Here is a 24,536-nt window from a genome sequence, read left to right as displayed (position 1 = left end):
GTCGCATCATGCTGCAATGCAGCCTGCCGTCTACATGTAGCAGAGCTAGACCCATCGTAGGTCAAATGGATTATCTTCTCGGCGGACAGGTAAAAAATAGTTGATTATTTTAATTCTGTTACAGGACACCATGACTTCTGTGGACTGGGTGATGACGTGAGTATGGTTTAATTTAGATTTGTTAAAGGAATCTGTGTCATTATTTCTAATAAAGGACTTTATTCTGGCTGTGTCTTTATTACAATATAACTATAGGGTTAGTAGTGAGGGCGTCTTATAGACGCCTCTCCATTAATAACCACTGGGTTTGATGTTAAATGAAAATACAAAGGTGATACCAACCCCCCCAACTATCACCCCACTAGCCACCGCTACAGGGCAGGTGGGAAGAGTGAGGCTAAGTGCCAGAATTAGCGCATCTTATGGATGCGCCATCTTTGGGGTGGCTGAGAGCTGATGATTTTAGTCTGGAATGGGGCCAATATCCACGTCCCCTTCCTAGGCTATTAATATCAGCACGCAGCTCTCTGATTAGCCTTTGCTGGTTACTAATTATAGGGGATCCTATGTCATTTTTTGGGGGGTCCCCCCATTTTAATAACCAGTAAAGGCTAATTATACAGCTGTGAGCTGATATTAACAGCCTGGGAAGTTCCATGGGTATTACCCCCTTCCCAGGCTATAAACACCTGCTTTGAAGAAAAGAGAAATAAACCAGCTCACCCGTGATGCATTAGTTGAACTTCGGGAGCACGGGCCCGCTATGTCCAAACGTGTGAAGTCCAAAAAAAAGAAGAAAGGCATTGAGATTCAAACCCACATGGTTTGTGCTTAAGTTTGTGTCCTCTATGCTACAAGTTTGTGAATAAATTTTATCTTCACGGATTCGGTGGAGCTGGACATTCTTCTTGTTATAACCATCTGCCCCCAGCTTTCCCTCTACTGGTTATATAAAATATCGGTGGATCCCACGCCATTTTATTCCAAGATTTATTTATTAATTATATACATGTACAGTGAGATACAATCACTGTACTAATTATATATGTCACCGAGATCTTTATATCTAGTCTTTCAGGTCAAGCGATGATTTTAGTATACGCAGATGAAATGTTGGGTTTTCAAAGCCATGGGTGTGTAAAAATCAGATGGCATTTGCATGGTACGCGTGCCACAGGATTTTTTTTCCCCAGTCCGATTTTGGCTGAGAATAAAATGGCAGATAAGTAGGGACTACGATGATTGGTGCCAGTGCATGACCCTTAGGCAATACAGTAGGCAGGCCTAGTAACATGGCAGCCATTATTAGCCTCCCTGACAGCCACAGCAACATCCACACCTGCGACAGCGCTTTCAGGAGGCGCTGGGTGACAAGCAGTTCCTTCCCCTACCTAAGCAACCGCGGCATGCAGGGGGTTAAGCTGGCGGCAGTTGAGGCCGGAGCTGTGTAAGCGGCCCCGCTCCTGCCGCCGGCCATTCCGCAGCTGCAAGCAGAGCGCGGACCTGGCACCCGGCTGTGACGCTGCTCGGTGTCCGTGTCGCACACCGCGTATTACCTCACCGGTACCATGGCAGCTTGCGACGACCTGTTACTCTGCAACTTTCCCAAATGCCGCATGAAGCTGGCCAGTCGCGCCTGGGTCACCGCGTGCTCCCACATCTTCTGTGACCAGCACGGCAGTGGCGAGTTCAGCCGCTCCCCGACCGTGTGCCCGGCCTGTACCAGCACTCTGTCCAGCAAGCTGGACGTCCTGCGCACCGAGCTGAACCCGGCAGAGGAGCACAAGGCCATGATGCTGGCCGGGCTGAGGCCTGAGGTGGTGCTAGATATCTGCTCCCGAGCCCTGGCATTCTGGACCTACCAGGTAGGGCCCTTCTGTGCCCAGTAGAGATGGCACCTTACTGTTAGTCCATAATGGGAAGGTGATGGCGCGTATGTGACACCCAATGCCCCTGCTATAGCCGAGCAATGCTATAGTAACCCTTGGCAATGACCGCCATGTTTATACGGTGGCCGTGTGCTGGCCCTGTATGGAGCTCAGCCCAGTCTGTACAGTGCGGGCATTGGCTGTGTTACACAGCCGGCGCCCGACAGTACCTCATACCAGCAGGTGTTCAGTTTAGCCTCTTGAGAAACCTGTCACATCCTTTAGTGCTATTTACCTGCACATATATAGGGTTAATCTGCAGATAAATGGCATTAAAAGCGTGTCCAGCCATCTTCCTGAAAGTGTGGCTACCAGGAGGAAGCGGAGCGGTATCCTCACCTTCAGCCATGGGGCAAATCAATGAGCAGCTACAGATAAATACAACAACGGAGGTATATAGGGGCACAGCTGCAGTCTATGGTGCCTGAAACTGGGTCAATATTGAGTCTCTGCCGCTGGAATGAGCGCCTGTTAGGTTATGTGCACACAATGCCTTTAACGCACCACCGCACCGTTTTTTTCATTGCACCACTGGAGTGGTGCTTTAAATGTAAGTGACCTGCCGGCGGCTCAAGTGTTTCATGGTGCTGCAGGGAGATCACTTTTCAATACGAGTCTATGAGAACCTCGTTCTGGAACTCATAGACTTGTATTGAGAGCATGTGACTTCCGGCCAGTCAGAAGATACTGTCTCAAGATAGCGCCGTGGGACTGAAGTGATGCCGAAAAACCGTGAAGATGATGTTGGTGAGAATATGACAGGGGGCTTAAAGTGCCACTCCACCTCCTGAAAAAACCTGTCAGCAGGATTGTGCTGAGTAAACTACAGACAGTGTCAGACTGGCGCCGTTATACTGATTAAAATGATCCCTGGGGTGATGAAATCCGTCTTGTGGTTGTTGTTTAATCTTTATTTTCAGTTAATGATATGCTTGTGCTCCAGGGGGGCCTGTGGGGGTCTTTGTGTGCTGCTCTGATTACATATTCATCTGTATGGCTTATGAAAGGTCACTGATCGTTCAGTGACCTGCCCCCCATTTTACATACTGAATATTATTTGTATTGAAAAAAAAAATTATACTCATGAAGCAGGCAGCAGCACCTGCGCTGTACCATGATCACAACTATAATATCCATATTTTTTTCTTTTATATAGTCATACATTTCTTTAGAAGCAAACAAATTTCTTCCTCAAAATGGCGCATAATTCAGAACTGGATAGATGCTACTGCACAGGTGCCAGTGCCATTTTTCTGCAGAAAAAAAAATTGTCTCCACCAAGACGGCACTAAGCCGCGCCTGCGCAGTGGAATCTATCGCGTTTCGAATTATGCTACTGCGCTTGCAATTTTAAGGAAAACATTTTTTTTTCCTAAAGAAATGTATATGACTAAATAAAATAAAGATATGGATATTATAGATCCAAGCATGCTTCAGCGCCGGCGCCTGAATGATGAATGTAATTTTTTTTTCAGTATGTAAAATAGGGGGCAGATCACTGAGGGATCAGCAACCTGTCAGAAGCAATACATATGAATAAATAAGCGGAGTATCACATGAAGATCCCCACTACAGGCTGTCCCGGAGTACGAGAATCTCATTAACTGAAAATAAAGATTAAACAACCACAAGACGGATTTCATCAAACCAGGTATCATTGTAGGGCCAGAGTCACACTAGAGAGAAATACGGATGAGTGCTATACGAGAAAACATCACATAGCACTCGGACCAATGTTAACCAATGAGGCAGCTCCCATCATTGCACCATTTTACGGCCGATACTCGCCAATGAAAGTCTATGAGTGCGAGAAAAACTCGCACACCACACGGACCATCAGTTTGACTTGCGAGAAATACGCATCAGTGTCCTTTAGAAAGTCCTTTAGAAAAGCCGGCAATTCAGTGCGGTGTGATGTAAAAATCACACTGACAGGTTAAAATAGAATAGATAGAATAAATGTCTACACATAGTATAGGTATATACACTGCTCAAAAAATAAAGGGAACATATAAACAACAGAATATAACTCCAAGTAAATCAAACTTCTGTGAAATCAAACTGTCCACTTAGGAAGCAACACTGTTTGACAATCAATTTCACATGCTGTTGTGCAAATGGAATAGACAACAGATGGAAATTACTGGCAATTATCAAGACACACTCAATAAAGGAGTGGTTCTGCAGGTGGGGACTACAGACCACATCTCAGTACCAATGCTTTCTGGCTGATGTTTTCGTCACTTTTGAATCTTGGTTGTGATTCCACACTCGTAGCATGAGACGGACTCTACAACCCACACAAGTGGCTCAGGTAGTGCAGCTCATCCAAGATGGCACATCAATGTGAGCTGTAGCAAGAAGTTTTGCGGTGTCTGTCAGCGTAGTATCCAGAGGCTGGAGGCGCTACCAGGAGACAGGCCAGTACACCAAGAGACGTGGAGTGGGCTGTAGGAGGGCAACAACCCAGCAGCAGGATCGCTACCTCAGCTTTTGTGCAAGGAGGAACAGGAGTACTGCCAGAGCCCTGCAAAATGGCCTCCAGCAGCCCACAAATGTGCATGTGTCTGCACAAACTGTTTGAAACCGACTCCATGAGGATGGTCTGAGTGCCTGACGTCCACAGATGGGGGTTGTGCTCACAGCCCAACACCGTGCAGGATGCTTGGCATTTGCCACGGAACACCAGGATTGGCAAATTCGCCACTGGCACCCTGTGCTCTTCACAGATGAAAGCAGGTTCACACTGAGCACATGTGATAGACGTGACAGTCTGGAGACGCCTTGGAGAGCGATCTGCCTGCCTGCAACATCCTTCAGCATGACTGGTTTGGCAGTGGGTCCATAATGTTGTGGGGTGGCATTTCTTTGGAGGGCCGCACAGCCCTCCATGTGCTCGCCAGAGGTAGCCTGACTGCCTTAGGTACCGAGATGAGATCCTCGGACCCCTTGTGAGATCATATGCTGGTTTCCTCCTAATGCAGAACAATGCCAGACCTTATGTGGCTGGAGTGTGTCAGCAGTTCCTGCAAGATGAAGGCATTGAAGCTATGGACTGGCCCGCCCGTTCCCGAGATCTGAATCCGATTGAACACATCTGGGACATCATGTCTCGCACCATCCACCAACGTCATGTTGCACCACAGACTGTCCAGCAGTTGGCAGATGCTTTAGTCCAGGTCTGGGAGGAGATCCCTCAGGAGACCATCCGCTGCCTCATCAGGAGCATGACCAGGCATTGTAGGGAGGTCATACAGGCACCTGGAGGCCACAAACACTACTGAGCATCATTTCCTTGTCTTGAGGCATTTCCACTGAAGTTGGATCAGTGTTGTGAATTTGGATTTTGGGCTCCCCCGGTGGCTACTGGTGGAATTGAACTGGTGTCTTCATCTTCTCTGTTCACCTGTTCCCATCAAGATGTGGGAGTCGCTATATAACCTTGCTGCTCTGTTAGTTGCTTGCCGGTCAACAATGTTATCAGAAGCCTCTCTGTGCTTGTTCCTGCTCCTAGACAACTACTAGATAAGTTGGACTCTTGTCCATGTTTGTTTTTGCATTTTGTTCCAGTTCACAGCTGTAGTTTCGTTACTGTGTCTGGAAAGCTCTTGTGAACGGGAATTGCCACTCTGGTGTTATGAGTTAATGCCAGAGTTTTAAAGTAATTTCTGGATGGTGTTTTTGATAGGGTTTTCGGCTGACCATGAAAGTGTCCTTTCTGTCTTCTGCTATGTAGTAAGTGGACCTCAAATTTGCTAAACCTATTTTCATACTACGTTTGTTATTTCATCTCAACTCACCGCCAATACATGTGGGGGGCCTCTGTCTCCTTTCGGGGTATTTCTCTAGAGGTGAGCTAGGACTAATATTTTCCTCTGCTAGCTTTATTTAGTCCTCCGGCTGGGCTGGGCATCTAGAATCAACGTAGGCATGCTACCCGGCCACTGCTAGTTGTGCGTTAGGTTTAGTTCATGGTCAGCTCAGTTCCCATCTTCCAAGAGCTAGTTCCTATATATGCTTATGCTATGTTCTCTTGCCATTGAGATCATGACAGTTTGACCGGCCCGCAAAGTGTTAATTGTTTGGGCTGAAGCAGGAGAAAAAGAAGTGTTGAAGGGAAATTTTTTTTTTTTTCCCCTCAGAGTTTTGCTGCCTAGCCCTTAATTGCTGTCTAGCTGCTTCTTACCTCCTCTTAACCCTTGAATGGCTCTGTGTCCACCTGTTTGTAATGGATCTTCAGAGTGTAACTGCAGGTTTGAATAATCTCGCCACGAAGGTACAAAATTTGCAAGATTTTGTTTGTCATGCACCTGTATCTGAGCCGAGAATTCCTTTGCCGGAATTTTTCTCGGGGAATAGATCCGGGTTTCAGAATTTTCGAAATAATTGCAAATTATTTTTGTCTCTGAAATCTCGCTCTGCCGGAGACCCTGCACAGCAGGTCAGGATTGTGATTTCCTTGCTCCGGGGCGACCCTCAAGACTGGGCTTTTTCATTGACACCAGGGGATCCTGCGTTGCTCAATGTGGATGCGTTTTTTCTGGCCTTGGGGTTGCTTTATGACGAACCTCATTTGGAGCTTCAGGCAGAAAAAACTTTGATGTCCCTATCTCAGGGGCAAGATGAAGCGGAAATTTACTGCCAAAGATTCCGTAAATGGTCTGTGCTTACTCAGTGGAATGAGTGCGCCCTGGCGGCGACTTTCAGAGAGGGTCTCTCTGATGCCATTAAGGATGTTATGGTGGGGTTCCCTGTGCCTGCGGGTCTGAATGAGTCCATGACAATGGCTATTCAGATCGATAGGCGTTTGCGGGAGCGCAAACCAGTGCACCATCTGGCGGTGTCCACTGAGAAGTCGCCAGAGAGTATGCAGTGTGATAGAATTCTGTCCCGAAGCGAGCGGCAGAATTTTAGACGGAAAAATGGGTTGTGTTTCTATTGTGGTGATTCTACTCATGTTATATCAGCATGCTCTAAGCGCACTAAAAAGCTTGGTAAATCTGTTTCCATTTGCACCTTACCGTCTAAATTTATTCTATCTGTGACCCTGATTTGCTCTTTGTCATCTATTACCACGGACGCCTATGTCGACTCTGGCGCCGCTTTGAGTCTTATGGATTGGTCCTTTGCCAAACGCTGTGGGTATGATTTAGAGCCTTTGGAGACTCCTATTCCTCTGAAGGGGATTGACTCCACCCCATTGGCTAATAATAAACCACAATACTGGACACAAGTAACTATGCGTATTAATCCGGATCACCAGGAGATTATTCGCTTTCTGGTGCTGTATAATCTACATGATGATTTGGTGCTAGGATTGCCTTGGCTGCAATCTCACAACCCAGTCCTCGACTGGAGAGCTATGTCTGTGTTGAGCTGGGGATGTAAGGGGGCTCATGGGGATGTACCTGTGGTTTCCATTTCATCATCCATTCCCTCTGAAATTCCTGAGTTCCTGTCTGACTATCGTGACGTCTTTGAAGAATCCAAGCTTGGTTCGTTACCTCCGCACCGAGAGTGCGATTGTGCCATAGATTTAATCCCGGGTAGTAAATACCCAAAGGGTCGTTTATTTAATCTGTCTGTGCCTGAACATGCTGCTATGCGAGAATATATAAAGGAGTCCTTGGAAAAGGGACATATTCGTCCATCGTCATCTCCCTTAGGAGCCGGTTTTTTCTTTGTGTCAAAAAAAGACGGCTCTTTGAGACCATGTATTGATTATCGGCTTTTGAATAAAATCACTGTTAAATATCAATACCCATTGCCGTTGCTGACTGATTTGTTTGCTCGCATAAAGGGGGCCAAGTGGTTCTCTAAGATTGACCTTCGTGGGGCGTATAATTTGGTGCGAATCAGGCAGGGGGATGAGTGGAAAACCGCATTTAATACGCCCGAGGGCCACTTTGAGTATTTAGTGATGCCTTTTGGTCTTTCTAATGCTCCGTCAGTTTTCCAGTCCTTTATGCATGATATTTTTCGCGATTATTTGGATAAATTTATGATTGTGTATCTGGATGATATTCTGATTTTTTCGGATGACTGGGACTCTCATGTCCAGCAAGTCAAGAGGGTTTTTCAGGTTTTGCGGTCTAATTCTTTGTGTGTGAAGGGTTCTAAGTGTGTTTTTGGGGTACAGAGGATTTCCTTTTTGGGATATATTTTTTCCCCCTCTTCCATTGAAATGGATCCTGTCAAGGTTCAGGCTATTTGTGATTGGACGCAGCCCTCTTCTCTTAAGAGTCTTCAGAAATTTTTGGGCTTTGCTAACTTTTATCGTCGATTTATTGCTGGTTTTTCGGATATTGCTAAGCCATTGACCGATTTGACTAAGAAGGGTGCTGATGTTGCTGATTGGTCCCCTGATGCTGTGGAGGCCTTTCGGGAGCTTAAGCGCCGTTTTTCCTCTGCCCCTGTGTTGCGTCAGCCTGATGTTGCTCTACCTTTTCAGGTTGAGGTCGACGCTTCTGAGATCGGAGCTGGGGCAGTGTTGTCGCAGAAAAGTTCTGACTGCTCCGTGATGAGGCCTTGTGCCTTCTTTTCCCGTAAATTTTCGCCCGCTGAGCGGAATTATGATGTTGGGAATCGGGAGCTTTTGGCCATGAAGTGGGCTTTTGAGGAGTGGCGCCATTGGCTTGAGGGGGCCAGACATCAGGTGGTGGTATTGACTGACCACAAAAATTTGATTTATCTTGAGACCGCCAGGCGCCTGAATCCTAGACAGGCGCGCTGGTCATTATTTTTCTCTCGGTTTAATTTTGTGGTGTCATACCTACCGGGTTCTAAGAATGTTAAGGCGGATGCCCTTTCTAGGAGTTTTGAGCCTGACTCGCCTGGTAACTCTGAGCCCACAGGTATCCTTAAGGATGGAGTGGTATTGTCAGCCGTTTCTCCAGACCTGCGGCGGGCCTTGCAGGAGTTTCAGGCGGAGAGACCTGATCGTTGCCCACCTGATAAACTGTTTGTTCCTGATGATTGGACCAGTAGAGTCATCTCTGAGGTTCATTCTTCTGCGTTGGCAGGTCATCCTGGCATTTTTGGTACCAGGGATTTGGTGGCAAGGTCCTTCTGGTGGCCTTCCCTGTCACGAGATGTGCGAGGCTTTGTGCAGTCTTGTGACGTTTGTGCTCGGGCCAAGCCTTGTTGTTCTCGGGCTAGTGGATTATTGTTGCCCTTGCCTATTCCTAAGAGGCCTTGGACGCACATCTCGATGGATTTTATTTCAGATCTGCCTGTTTCTCAGAAGATGTCTGTCATCTGGGTGGTGTGTGACCGTTTTTCTAAGATGGTCCATTTGGTTCCTCTGCCCAAGTTACCTTCTTCTTCCGAGTTGGTTCCTCTGTTTTTTCAAAATGTTGTTCGTTTGCATGGTATTCCTGAGAATATCGTTTCTGACAGAGGGACCCAATTCGTGTCTAGATTTTGGCGGGCATTCTGTGCTAGGATGGGCATAGATTTATCTTTTTCGTCCGCTTTCCATCCTCAGACGAATGGCCAGACCGAGCGGATTAATCAGACCCTGGAGACATATCTGAGGTGTTTTGTGTCTGCTGACCAGGATGATTGGGTTGCTTTTTTGCCATTGGCGGAGTTCGCTCTCAATAATCGGGCCAGCTCTGCCACTTTGGTGTCCCCGTTTTTCTGTAATTCGGGGTTTCATCCTCGATTTTCCTCTGGTCAGGTGGAATCTTTGGATTGTCCTGGAGTGGATGCTGTGGTGGAGAGATTGCATCAGATCTGGGGGCAGGTGGTGGACAATTTGAGGTTGTCCCAGGAGAAGACTCAGCTTTTTGCCAACCGCCACCGTCGTGTTGGTCCTCGGCTTTCTGTTGGGGATTTGGTGTGGTTGTCTTCTCGTTTTGTCCCTATGAGGGTCTCTTCTCCTAAGTTTAAGCCTCGGTTTATCGGCCCGTATAAGATATTGGAGATTCTTAACCCTGTTTCCTTCCGTTTGGACCTCCCTGCATCCTTTTCTATTCATAACGTTTTTCATCGGTCATTATTGCGCAGGTATGAGGTACCGGTTGTGCCTTCCGTTGAGCCTCCTGCTCCGGTGTTGGTTGAGGGTGAGTTGGAGTACGTTGTGGAGAAAATCTTGGACTCTCGTGTTTCCAGACGGAGACTCCAGTATCTGGTCAAGTGGAAGGGATACGGCCAGGAGGATAATTCTTGGGTGAATGCATCTGATGTTCATGCCTCCGATCTGGTTCGTGCCTTTCATAGGGCCCATCCTGATCGCCCTGGTGGTTCTGGTGAGGGTTCGGTGCCCCCTCCTTGAGGGGGGGGTACTGTTGTGAATTTGGATTTTGGGCTCCCCCGGTGGCTACTGGTGGAATTGAACTGGTGTCTTCATCTTCTCTGTTCACCTGTTCCCATCAAGATGTGGGAGTCGCTATATAACCTTGCTGCTCTGTTAGTTGCTTGCCGGTCAACAATGTTATCAGAAGCCTCTCTGTGCTTGTTCCTGCTCCTAGACAACTACTAGATAAGTTGGACTCTTGTCCATGTTTGTTTTTGCATTTTGTTCCAGTTCACAGCTGTAGTTTCGTTACTGTGTCTGGAAAGCTCTTGTGAACGGGAATTGCCACTCTGGTGTTATGAGTTAATGCCAGAGTTTTAAAGTAATTTCTGGATGGTGTTTTTGATAGGGTTTTCGGCTGACCATGAAAGTGTCCTTTCTGTCTTCTGCTATGTAGTAAGTGGACCTCAAATTTGCTAAACCTATTTTCATACTACGTTTGTTATTTCATCTCAACTCACCGCCAATACATGTGGGGGGCCTCTGTCTCCTTTCGGGGTATTTCTCTAGAGGTGAGCTAGGACTAATATTTTCCTCTGCTAGCTTTATTTAGTCCTCCGGCTGGGCTGGGCATCTAGAATCAACGTAGGCATGCTACCCGGCCACTGCTAGTTGTGCGTTAGGTTTAGTTCATGGTCAGCTCAGTTCCCATCTTCCAAGAGCTAGTTCCTATATATGCTTATGCTATGTTCTCTTGCCATTGAGATCATGACAGATCAGCCTGTAACTTCATTTTCCACTTTGACTTTGAGCATCATTCCAACTCCAGACCTCCGTGGGATATTAGTTGTGATTTACATTGATAATTTTTAGGTTTTATTCTCAACACATTCCACTATGTAATGAATAAAGATCTACAACTGGAATATTTAATTCAGTGATATCTAGGATGTGGGATTTTAGTGTTCCCTTTATTTTTTTGAGCAGTGGGTGTATACATGTGTGTGTGTGTATATGTGTATATGTGTATATATATATATATATATATATATATATATATATATATATATATATATATATATATATATATATATATATATATATACACACTAGATGGTGGCCCGATTCTAACGCATCAGGTATTCTAAAATATGCATGTCCACGTAGTATATTGTTGCCCAGCCACGTAGTATATTGTTGCCCAGCCACGTAGTATGTTGCCCAGCCACGTAGTATATTGCCCAGCCACGTAGTATATTGCCCAGCCACGTAGTATATTGCCCAGCCACGTAGTATATTGCCCAGCGACGTAGTATATTGCCCAGTGACGTAGTATACAGCACAGAGCCACGTAGTATATTGCCCAGCCATGTAGTATATTGCCCAGTGACGTAGTATATTGCCCAGCGACGTAGTATATAGCCCAGCCACGTAGTATATAGCCCAGCCACGTAGTATATTGCCCAGTGACGTAGTATACAGCACAGAGCCACGTAGTTTATTGCCCAGCCACGTAGTATATTGCCTAGCCACTTATGTCACAGGTTAAAAAATAAACATACCTTCCGATCCGAGGGCCCCTTGTAGTTCTAACATACTCACCATACTTGTAGGTCTGTCGCCTGTGCGAGGTACAGGCGGCAGCTTCCGGTCCCAGCCTGCTCGCGCAGGGCCTGTGATGACGTCGCGGTCACATGACCGTGACGTCATGGCAGGTCCTGCTCGCCCAGGCGCGCAGGGCCTGTGATGACGTCGCGGTCACATGACCGTGACGTCATGGCAGGTCCTTCTGCCAGACCATCCCTGCCAACGGAACGTGCCGGTTGCATCGAGAGGAGCGGGAAAGGCGGCGTAGGTGAGTATACAATCATTTTTTATTTTTTTAAATTATTTTTAACATTAGATGTTCTTACTATTGGTGCTGCATAGGCTGCGTCAATAGTAAAAAAATTGGTCACACAGGGTTAATAGCAGCGGTAACGGAGTGCGTTACCCGCAGCATAACGCGGTCCGTTACCGCCGGCATTAACCCTGTGTGAGCGGAGGGGTGTATGCGGGCGCCGGGCAGCGAGTGCGGGGAGTAAGGAGCGGCCATTTTCTTCCGGACTGTGCGCGTCGCTGATTGGTCGCGGCAGCCATGACAGGCCGCTGGCGAGACCAATCGGCGAACGAATAACCGCGACAGACAGACAGAAGGACAGACAGACAGAAGTGACCCTTAGACAATTATATATATACTAGATTGTGGCCCGATTCTAACGCATTGGGTATTCTAGAATATGCATGTCCCCGTAGTATATGGACAATGATGATTCCAGAATTCGCGGCAGACTGTGCCCATCGCTGATTGGTCGAGGCAACCTTTATGACATCATCGTCGCCATGGCAACCATTATGACATCTACGTCGATACTGTGCCCGTCGCTGATTGGTCGAGGCGAATTCGCGGCAGACTGTGCCCGTCGCTGATTGGTCGAGGCAACCTTTATGACATCATCGTCGCCATGCTGTGCCCGTCGCTGATTGCTCGAGGCCAATCAGAGACGCGGGATTTCCAGGAGAGACAGAAAAACCTTTAGACAATTTTACATATATATATATATATATATATATATATATATATATATATATATATATATATATATATACACGTTTCCAAAAAAGCTGGCAGCACTCCATTTTCTTTAAGATAATATGCAGGATTTAATGAACCCACATGTCTCTGCGACATTTCGGCTCTGAATGAGCCTTTCTCAAGGCTTTAGAGGCTCATTCAGAGCCGAAATGTCGCAGAGACATGTGGGTTCATTAAATCCTGCATATTCTCTTAAAGAAAATGGAGTACTGCCTGCTTTTTTGGAAACGTATGGACTAGAGACAACCGGTGGACGGGTAGTCTGAGGGCTTTGCACCCGAAGATAAGTAAAGGATTTGTGCTGTTCCAATTTTTGCTATTATATATATATATATAAACAAAATAAGAAAAGCAGCACAAAAAAATATAAAAGGAGGACTTTATTGCCTGAACGGCGTGGCAACGTTTCGGATACAAAATCCTTTTTCAAGCTTGAAACAGGATTTTTTATCCAAAACGTTGCCACGCCATTCAGGCAATAAAGTGCTCCTTTTATATTTTTTGTGCTGCTTTTCGTATTTTGTTCTTATTGTTGGAAGTCATTGGACTACTGGCTGGGAGAGCTGTGCACTATGTTAAGGTATTTTTGGATGCTGTTCCAATTATATGTATATATATATAATCTCAAAAAGCAGCACCAAAATAAATTTTTGAGCTGTAGGTGTTAAAGGATTAATTCACGGAAAAAATGGTATGGGCTCCCGTGCAATTTTCTGTGCCAGAGAGGGAAAGCCAGTGACTGAGGGCAGATATTAATAGCCTAGAGAGGGACCATGTTATTGGCCCTCCCCCCAGCTAAAAACATCTGCCCACAGCCACCCTAGAAAAGGCGCATCTGTAAGATGCACCTATTCCGGCACTTAACCTCTCCCTTCCCATTGCCCTGTAGTGGTGGCATATTGTAAGGTGACATTAAGCCTGGTTAATAATGGAGAGGTGTTAATAAGACACCTATCCATTATTAAGCCAATAGTATGAATGGGTTAAAAAAAATACACATTAAGAATAAAGTCGTTTAATGAAATAATTTGAATATTCAGAAACTTTACCACGCTAATGAGTTCATGTCCTGTCAGGTGGAGAGGCTGTGCAGGCAGCTTTTCATTCATTCCTCTGTGGTTTACAGCCTGGCCGGTAGCATTAGCACCGCTCCCAGTTTTAAACTATTTAACCCCTTGAGATGGATTGCAGTGTGGGACTAGACTGTACAGCGGACAGGTATGGGATATTGTTGATTTTTTGTTTTTGGATTTTTTACAGAAGAACGAGGGCTTCGCTTGGATTGAGAGTGTAATAAAGATGGTAAACCCTGTGTGTTTAATTATTTCATTAAAAGACTTTATTCTTAATGTGTGTATTTTTTTTTAATCCATTCATACTATTGGATTAATAATGGATAGGTGTCTTATTGACACCTCTCCATTATTAACCAGGCTTAATGTCACCTTACAATAGCAAGGTGACATTAACCCCTTATTACCCCATGCCACCCCTACAAGGCAAACGGAAGAGAGAGGCTAAGTGTCAGATTTAGCACATCTTACAGATGTGCCTTTTCTGGGGTGGCTGGGGCAGAAGTTTTTGGCCGGGGGGGGGGGGGGGGGGGGGGGGGGGGTAATAACCATGGTCCCTCTCTAGGATATTAACCCCTTACTGACATCGGACGGGATAGTACGCCCGATGTCAGCTCCCCTGCTTTGATGCAGAGCTCCGCGGTGAGCCCGCATCAAAGCCGGGACATGTCAGCTGTTTTGAACAGCTGACATGTGCCCCCAATAGCGGCGGGTGAAATCGCGATTCACCCGCCACTATTAACTAGTTAAATGCCGCTGTCAAATGCAGACAGCGGCATTTAACTACCGCATCCGGCCGGGAGGCCGGAAATGACGGCATCGCCGACCCCCGTCACATGATCGGAGGTCGGCGATGCTTCTCCATTGTAACCATAGAGGTCCTTGAGACCTCTATGGTTACTGATCGCCGGTAGCTGTGAGCGCCACCCTGTGGACGGCGCTCACAGCACACCTGATTTTCTACTACATAGCAGCGAACAGCAGATCGCTGCTATGTAGCAGAGGCGATCGTGCTGTGCCTGCTTCTAGCCTCCCATGGAGGCTATTGAAGCATGGCAAAAGTAAAAAAAAAAAAGTGAAAAAATATAAAAGTTTAAATCACCCCCCTTTCGCCCCAATCAAAATTAATCAATAAAAAAAATAATCAAATCTACACATATTTGGTATCGCCGCGTTCAGAATCGCCCGATCTATCAATAAAAAAAAGCATTAACCTGATCGCTAAACGGCGTAACGAGAAAAAAAAATCCAAACGCCAGAATTACGTTTTTTTCGTCGCCGCGACATTGCATTAAAATGCAATAACGGGCGATCAAAAGAACGTATCTGCACCGAATTGGAATCATTAAAAACGCCAGCTCGGGACGCAAAAAATAAGCCCTTAACCGACCCCAGATCATGAAAAATGGAGACGCTACGAGTATCGGAAAATGGCGCAATTTTTTTTTTTTTTTTAGCAAAGTTTGGAATTTTTTTCACCACTTAGGTAAAAAATAACCTAGTCATGTTAGGCTACGTTCACATTTGCGTTGTTGTGTGTTGCGTCGGCGACGCATCGGCGACGCAACGCACAACGCATGCAATACGCATTGTTTTGTGACGCATGCGTCCTTTTTTGGCTTGATTTTGGACGCACAAAAAATGCAACTTGCTGCGTCCTCTGCGCCCTGACGCGTGCGCCGCAGTGACGCATGCGTCACAAAACGCAAGTGCAACCCATGTCCATGCGCCCCCATGTTAAATATAGGGGCGCATGACGCATGCGTCGCCGCAGCGGCGCCCGACGCTGCGTCGCACAACGCTAATGTGAACGTAGCCTTAGGTGTCTATGAACTCGTAATGACCTGGAGAATCATAATGGCAGGTCAGATTTAGCATTTAGTGAACCTAGCAAAACCCAGCAAAAAGCCAGTGTGGGACTGCACTTTTTTTGCAATTTCACCGCACTTGGAATTTTTTTCCCGTTTTCTAGTACTTGACATGGTAAAACCAATGATGTCGTTCAAAAGTACAACTCGTCCCACAAAAAATAAGCCCTCACATGGCCAAATTGACCGAAAAATAAAAAAGATATGGCTCTGGGAAGGAGGGGAGTGAAAAACGAACACGGAAAAACAAAAAATCCCACGGTCATGAAGGGGTTAATATCTGCTCTCTGTCACTGGCTTTCACACTCTGGCAGACAAAATTGCATGGTAGCCCACGCCAGTTTTTTCCATGAAATAATCCTTTAATTTAATACAGCTCCAAAATTTTACACACACACACACTACTAACATTATTAGTGAGGGACAATGTAAACCATGTCTTATATCCTGTCGGGTTCGGTAATGATTTTACAGAACCCGAAAATTGAATTATCGGCTATTCTGCTATCTAGCTCTGTATGAAACCTAAAGATATACATATATATGTATCTCACTGATATATATATATATATATTAACTGTATATATGTTTTAACAAATATTTGAAGCCATGGATCCATTATATGTCCATTTTGCAAGCCGGCGAGAAAACCTCACCGTACGGATGTCACACGTATACTTTGAGGAGAAAAAAATTGCATCCTCACATTGCACACGGATGACATACGGGAACATTTGTGCGATTCTCGGCCTTGAAAAACAGACCGTTTTTTTTTTTTATACGTTATGTGTGACTCCATCCTAATCAGTATAACGGCGCTGACCTGACAGTGTCTGTAGGCTACTGTGTACAATCCTGCTAACAGGTTCCTTTTTTGAGGTCAGCAAGCTGGCCAAGGTTTTCCTAGGTATAGCCACTTTAGGAAAAAGTAGTTGATTTTTTTCTGAAGCGGTTTTGCTGCGTGTTTTTTTTTTTTTTTTTTGCGACAGTTCTACCCTGGTATCCTTTTTTTCTTCTGAGGTATTAACATGCTATTTCTTTTAGCCTCTTCACGGTTTCCTAATGCAGATGAGGTGAAAGGAAGTGACAAAAGACTGCATGCGTGCACAGCATTGTCATTTTTATATTGTTTATTTTTGCAGCTCTTTTTCATCGAAAAACATCTGAAAAAAACTTTGAATGCACATACCCTTATATTGACATCAAAACTGCAAACAATCAGTGAGCTCAGCCTCTCTGCCTGCGTAGACGGCACAGGCCAATCAGAGCCGCTGAGATCACTGATCGGCTGCAGCACTGTTGGCGTGATGTTAGCGCTGCAGACAATAACAGACATTTGGAGGGGGGGCGAAAACAGCGCTGGCCTCGGTTACTGTGAGTAAAGCAAGATTGTTTTTAAATCAAATTGCACGTCATGGAAACGGTGTTTTGAATCTGAAAAATACATATGTACGATATGAATATGTAATGTTACATTTCTTTAGAAATCATTCCAAGACTTGTTTCTTATGTTGATAAAGGTGTAAGGAAATTACATAAGTATGACAGGCGTGATATCAATAATACATCTGTTATTAATAAATCCAAGTCTTTGTCCTCTGCATGGTATCTCTAGTATCATCACTTAGGCCAACCTTTGAATTTATAACCAGGTTTACCAGGAGCGATTGTATCAGGAGTATAACTACAGCCAGGCAGAAGGACATCTGAAGCAAGTAGAAAAACTTTATGCTCATCAAATTCAGAGCAAGGATTCAGAATTAGTAGCCATGAAGGGGGAAGTGAATTCGCTGAAGAAAATCTTGGAGGAATACAAAAGAAAATATAGTGAACTGTCAGAAAAGCTAATGGAGCGGAACCGCCAGTATAATAAGCTTCAAGGAATGTATGATGGAGTACGACTGCGCAATATTGCTGTATCTAACCGAGAGGCTTCTGCAAGCAGAGAGAGAGCTCAGCAGGAACATTCTTTTGGATTTACAATGGGTAACCACAGGGGGGAGGATTAAATAGATAAGAATATGGTTTATATACGGTGTGTGTGTGTGTGTGTGTGTATATATGTATATATCTATATATATATATATATATATATATATATATATATATATATATATATATATTCTCTGTTTAGAAATTTTACATTGTGCTAAGTTACAGAATCTGTATATTAGTATATATTAGACCATACAATGCACAATGACTCTTATTTGCTTGAACTAAATAATATATGAAAATTCCAGAAAGTTTCTCAATCCCTTTTTTCTTGTAATACACAATTTCAATTGAGTAGAGAGAGCAGAATCAAAAAACTTGCTGAAATTTAAGGCAAAATATCTCAGTGGAAAACTCAACTTTTATACTCAGAGGGACTAGACTCACATCCGTGTTTGAGGGTCGGTTGAAAGTCTCCATCGTAGAAGTCACTTCACTGATAAAAATTAGAGAAAAGTGAAGATTTAACCCTTCTTAGGTATCATTTAAAGTACAGGTGCATCTCAGAAAATTAGAATTTAATCAGAAAGTTAATGTACCGTATTTCAGTTCTTCAATACAAAAAGTGAAACTCATATATTAGATAGTCACTACAAACAGAGTGATCTATTTCAAGTGTTTATTTCTGTTAATGTTGATGATTATGGCTTACAGCCAATGAAAACCCAAAGTCATTATCTCAGTAAATTAGAATACTCTATAAGACCAGCTTGAAAAATGATTTTAAAATCCGAAATGTTGGCTTACTGAAATGTATGTTCAGTAAATGCACTCAATACTTGGCTGGGGCTCCTTTGGCATCAATTCCTGCATCAATGCGGTGTGGCATGGAGTCCATCAGCCTGTGGCACTGCTGAGGTGTTATAGAAGCCCAGGTTGCTTTTGTAGCAGCATTCAGCTCGTCTGTATTGTGGGGTCTGTTGTCTCTCATCATCCTCTTTACAATGTCAGGTGAGTTTGCTGGCCAATCAAGCACAGTGGTATTGTTGTTTTTAAAGCAGGTATTGGTACTTTTGGTAGTGTGAAAGTGTGGACAGGTGTCAAGTCCTGCTGGAGAATGAAATTTCCATCTCCAAAAAGCTTGTCGGCAGAGGGAAGCATGAAGTGCTCTAAAATTTCCTGGTAGACTGCTGTGCTGACTTTGGTCTTGATAAAACACAGTGGACCTACACCAGCAGATGACATGGCTCCCCAAACCATCACTGATTGTGGAAACTTCACACTAGACCTCAAGTAGTTTGGATTGTCTGTCTCTCCATTCTTCCTCCAGACTCTGGGACCTGGATTTCTAAAGTCTAGTGTGAAGTTTCCACAATCAATGATGGTTTCGGGAGCCATGTCATCTGCTAGTGTAGGTCCACTGTGTTTTATCAAAACCAAAGTCAGCACAGCTGTCTACTAGGAAATGTTAGAGCACTTCAGTGCTTTCCTCTGCAGACAAGCTTTTTGGAGATGGAAATTTCATTCTCCAGTAGGACTTGGCACATGTCCACACAGCCAAAAGTACAAATTATTGGTTTAAAAACAACAGTATCACTGTGCGTGATTGGCAAGCAAACTCGTCTGACCTTAACCCCATAGATAATCTATGGGATATTGTCAAGAGGAAGATCGACACCAGACCCAACAATGCAGACAAGCTGAAGGCTGCTATCAAAGCAACCTGGGCTGTTATGATCCGGTGACCTTGGAGCCGCATGAAACTTTCTCTGGAGTCGGTGGAACCTGTACTGACCACAATCCTGAACTAACACCGCAACTAGAAGTAGCCGTGGGGTGTGCCTAACACGAACCTAGACACCTCGACACAGCCGGAGGACTAAATACCCCTATAGAGGGAAATAGGAATGCTACCTTGCCTCAGAGCAGACCCCCAAAGGATAGGCAGCCCCCCACGAATAATGACTGTGAGTAGGAGAAGAATAGACACACGCAGGTAGAAACAGGATTTAGCAAAAGAGGCCACTCTAGCTAAATAGGAAAGGATAGGACAGATTACTAGGCGGTCAGTATTAAAACCCTTCCAAAAATATCCACAGCAGATAATACAAAAAGTTCCACAATCTAACTAAAGACATGGAATGTATATCTGCCACTCCAGAGAATCCAACAAGACTGAGAAAATACTGACACAATCGAAGCTGGACAAGAAAACACAAAGAATAGCACTGAATTGTGAAGCACACTGCATGTGTGCCACAGGAAAAAAAAAACAGACACTTATCTTTGCTGATTTGGCAGAAAGGCAGGAGGAACCAGGCAGAGGTCCATAACCTCCCAAGAACAATTGACAACTGGCAAGGACACATGAATCCTGCACGCCTAAATACCCCAGTCAGAACTGCAATCAGCAGATACACCTGACCAGGGCTGCAACTCAGGGGCAACTGCATTACCACCTACAACCACCGGAGGGAGCCCAAAAGCAGAATTCACAACAGTACCCCCCCCTTGAGGAGGGGTCACCGAACCCTCACCAGAGCCCCCAGGCCGATCAGGACGAGCCAGATGAAAGGCACGGACCAAATCAGCAGCATGGACATCAGAGGCAAAAACCCAAGAATTATCCTCCTGGCCGTAACCCTTCCATTTGACAAGGTACTGAAGCCTCTGCCTCGAAAAACGAGAATCCAAAATCTTCTCAACCACATACTCCAACTCCCCATCAACCAAAACGGGCCAGAGGATCAACAGAGGGAACAACGGGCACCACATATTTCCGCAATAAAGATCTATGGAAGACATTATGGATAGCAAAAGAGGCCGGAAGCGCCAATCGAAAAGACACCGGATTAATAATCTCAGAAATCCTATAAGGACCAATAAACCGAGGCTTAAACTTAGGGGAAGAGACCTTCATAGGAACATGACGGGAAGACAACCAAACCAAATCCCCAACCCGAAGCCGGGAACCAACACACCGACAACGGTTAGCAAAACGTTGAGCCTCCTCCTGAGACAACACCAAATTGTCCACCACATGAGCCCAAATCTGCTGCAACCTGTCAACCACAGAATCCACACCAGGACAGTCGGAAGGCTCAACCTGCCCAGAAGAAAAACGAGGATTAAAACCAAAATTACAAAAAAAAGGCGAAACCGAAGTAGCCGAACTGGCCCGATTATTAAGGGCAAACTCGGCCAACGGCAAGAAAGCCACCCAATCATCCTGATCAGCAGACACAAAGCATCTCAAATAGGTTTCCAAGGTCTGATTAGTTCGCTCAGTTTGGCCATTTGTCTGAGGATGGAACGCCGAAGAAAAAGACAAATTAATGCCCATCCTAGCACAGAAGGCCCGCCAAAACCTGGAAACAAACTGGGAACCTCTGTCAGACACAATATTTTCCGGAATGCCATGCAAACGAACCACATGCTGAAAGAACAATGGAACCAAATCAGAGGAGGAAGGCAATTTAGGCAAAGGTACCAAATGGACCATTTTAGAGAACCGGTCACAAACCACCCAGATAACAGACATCCTCTGGGACACAGGAAGATCCGAAATAAAATCCATGGAAATATGCGTCCAGGGCCTCTCAGGGACAGGCAAAGGCAAAAGCAACCCACTAGCGCGGGAACAGCAAGGCTTAGCCCGGGCACAAGTCCCACAGGACTGCACAAAAGAACGCACATCCCGCGACAAGGAAGGCCACCAAAAGGACCTAGCCACCAAATCTCTGGTACCAAAAATCCCAGGATGACCGGCCAACACCGAACAATGGACCTCAGAAATTACCTTACTTGTCCATCTATCAGGAACAAACAGCTTCCCCACAGGACAGCGGTCAGGTTTATCAGCCTGAAATTCCTGAAGCACCCGCCGTAAATCAGGGGAGATGGCAGAAAGAATCACCCCTTCCCTAAGAATGCCAACCGGCTCAAGAACTCCAGGAGAATCAGGCAAAAAACTCCTAGAGAGGGCATCCGCTTTAACATTCTTAGATCCCGGAAGATATGAAACCACAAAATCGAAACGGGAAAAAAACAGGGACCATCGAGCCTGTCTAGGGTTCAGCCGCTTGGCCGACTCGAGGTAAATCAAATTCTTATGATCGGTCAAGACCACAACGCGGTGCTTGGCTCCCTCAAGCCAATGTCGCCACTCCTCAAATGCCCACTTCATAGCCAACAACTCCCGATTGCCGACATCATAATTGCATTCCGCAGGTGAAAACTTTCGGGAAAAGAAGGCACATGGTTTCATCAAGGAACCATCAAAATTCCTCTGTGACAAAACGGCCCCTGCCCCAATCTCAGAACCTCAACCTGAAAAGGAAGAGACACATCCGGCTGACGCAAGACAGGGGCAGAAGTAAATCGGCGCTTAAGCTCCTGAAAGGCCTCAACAGCCTCAGAGGACCAATTTGTCACATCACCGCCTTTCTAAGTCAAATCGGTCAGAGGCTTAACCACACTAGAGAAGTTGGCAATGAAACGGCGATAAAAATTAGCAAAGCCCCAAAATTTCTGAAGGCTCTTCACAGATGTGGGTTGAATCCAGTAATGAATGACTTGGACCTTAACAGGATCCATTTCTATAGACGAAGGAGAAAAAATAAACCCCAAAAAAGAGACCTTCTGAACTCCAAATAGGCTCTTAGACCCCTTCACAAATAGAGCATTATCACGAAGGATCTGGAATACCATCCTGACCTGCTTCACATGAGACTCCCAATTATTGGAAAAAATTAAAATATCATCCAAATACACAATCAAGAATTTATCAAGATAATTGCGGAAAATGTCATGCATGAAGGACTGAAATACAGAAGGAGCATTAGAAAGCCCGAAAGGCATCACCAGGTATTCAAAATGGCCTTCGGGCGTATTAAATGCAGTTTTCCATTCGTCACCCTGTTTAATACGAACAAGATTATATGCCCCTCGAAGGTCAATCTTGGTAAACCAACTAGCCCCCTTAATCCGAGCAAACAAATCAGAGAGCAAAGGTAAAGGGTATTGGAATTTGACCGTGATCTTATTAAGAAGGCGATAATCAATACAGGGTCTCAAGGAGCCATCCTTCTTGGCAACAAAAAAGAATCCCGCTCCCAATGGTGACGAAGACGGGCGAATATGCCCCTTCTCCAAGGACTCCTTAACATAGCTCCGCATAGCGGTATGTTCTGGCACAGACAGGTTGAAAAGTCGGCCCTTAGGGAACTTAGAGCCTGGAATCAAGTCAATAGCACAATCACAGTCCCTATTTGGAGGAAGGGAACTGGACTTGGGCTCATCGAATACATCCTGGAAATCTGACAAAATTCAGGAACATCAGAAGAGGGGGAAGAGGAAATTGACATTAAAGGAACGTCACTATGTACCCCTTGACAACCCCAACTAGTCACAGACATCGATTTCCAATCCAACACTGGATTGTGTACTTGTAACCATGGAAAACCCAGTACAACAACATCATGTAAATTATGCAACACCAGAAAACGACAATCTTCCTGATGTGCTGGAGCCATGCACATAGTCAGCTGAGTCCAATACTGAGGTTTATTCTTGGCCAACGGTGTAGCATCAATACCCCTCAAAGGAATAGGGCTCTGCAAAGGCTGCAAAGAAAAACCACAGCGCCTGGCAAATTCTAAGTCCATTAAGTCAAGGGCAGCACCTGAATCCACAAATGCCATGACAGAGAAAGATGACAATGAGCAAATCAGGGTCACAGACAGGAGAAACTTAGGCTGTACAGTACTAATGGTAACAGATCTAGCGACCCTCTTAATACGCTTAGGGCAATCAGAGATAGTATGAGCTGAATTACCACAGTGAAAACACAGCCCATTCTGACGTCTGTATCCCCTCTGTTCCGCTCTAGTCAGAATCCTATCACATTGCATAGGCTCAGGACTCTGTTCAGAGGATGCTGCCATATGGTGCACCACTTTGCGCTCGCGCAGGCGCCGATCGATCTGAATGGCTAGAGACATAGATTCGCTCAGACCAACAGGCGTGGGGAACCCCACCATAACATCTTTAAGGGCTTCAGAAAGACCCTTTCTGAAAATTGCTGCCAGAGCGTCCTCATTCCATTTAGTGAGCACAGACCATTTTCTAAATTTCTGGCAGTATAATTCTGCCACTTCCTGACCCTGGCACAGAGCCAACAAGGTTTTTTTCCGCATGATCCACAGAGTTAGGTTCGTCATACAATAATCCGAGCGATTGAAAAAATGCATCTACATTAAGCAATGCCGGATCCCCTGACTCAAGGGAGAATGCCCAGTCCTGAGGGTCACCACGCAGCAGAGAAATAACTATTTTAACTTGCTGAGTGGGGTCACCAGAGGAACGGGGTTTCAGAGCAAAAAACAATTTGCAGTTATTTTTAAAGTTCAAAAACTTAGATCTATCCCCGTAAAACAAATCTGGAGTAGGAATTCTAGGCTCTAATGCTGAAGTCTGAACAACATAATCTTGGATACTCTGAACTCTTGCAGCAAGCTGATCCACACGAGAAAACAAACCCTGAACATCCATGTCCGCGCCCAAATCTACCCAGAGATTAAGAGGAAGGAAAAAGACAAAACAGACTAAAGAAAAAAAAAATGGCTCAGAACTCTTTTTTTCTTTTCCTTCTTTTGAGATGCATTCAACTCATTTTTGGCCAGTTGTACTGTTATGGACTGGTAATTTAGGAGCGACATGCGACTAGCTCTGAGCAGGTGGTAACTATACAGACCGCAGTTCCTGATCTTAATACAACACTAGCAGTAGCCGTGGGATGTTCCTGTCACTCACTGGACACCTCGTCACAGCCGGAGACCTAGCTACCCCTAAAGGTAG

General features: G+C 45.2%; 1 protein-coding gene across 1 annotated transcript in view; it reads left to right on the top strand.

Moving 5' to 3' along the window:
• The first annotated feature begins 1,431 nt into the window (after nucleotides 1-1,431).
• Nucleotides 1,432-24,536, top strand: part of CCNB1IP1 (cyclin B1 interacting protein 1) — a 44,728-nt gene continuing 21,623 nt past the window's right edge. The window contains exons 1-2 of the mRNA XM_077280889.1: nucleotides 1,432-1,865; nucleotides 17,396-17,729. Coding sequence (XP_077137004.1) covers nucleotides 1,569-1,865; nucleotides 17,396-17,729 — 631 coding nt within the window. The 5' untranslated portion in view covers nucleotides 1,432-1,568. The remainder of the gene's footprint in view (nucleotides 1,866-17,395; nucleotides 17,730-24,536) is intronic.

Source organism: Ranitomeya variabilis, chromosome 1, assembly GCF_051348905.1.
Source record: "Ranitomeya variabilis isolate aRanVar5 chromosome 1, aRanVar5.hap1, whole genome shotgun sequence".
Classification (NCBI taxonomy): Eukaryota; Metazoa; Chordata; class Amphibia; order Anura; family Dendrobatidae; genus Ranitomeya; species Ranitomeya variabilis.
The sequence above is the reverse complement of the archived record's forward strand: the minus strand, read 5'-3'. Positions and strand labels throughout refer to the sequence as shown.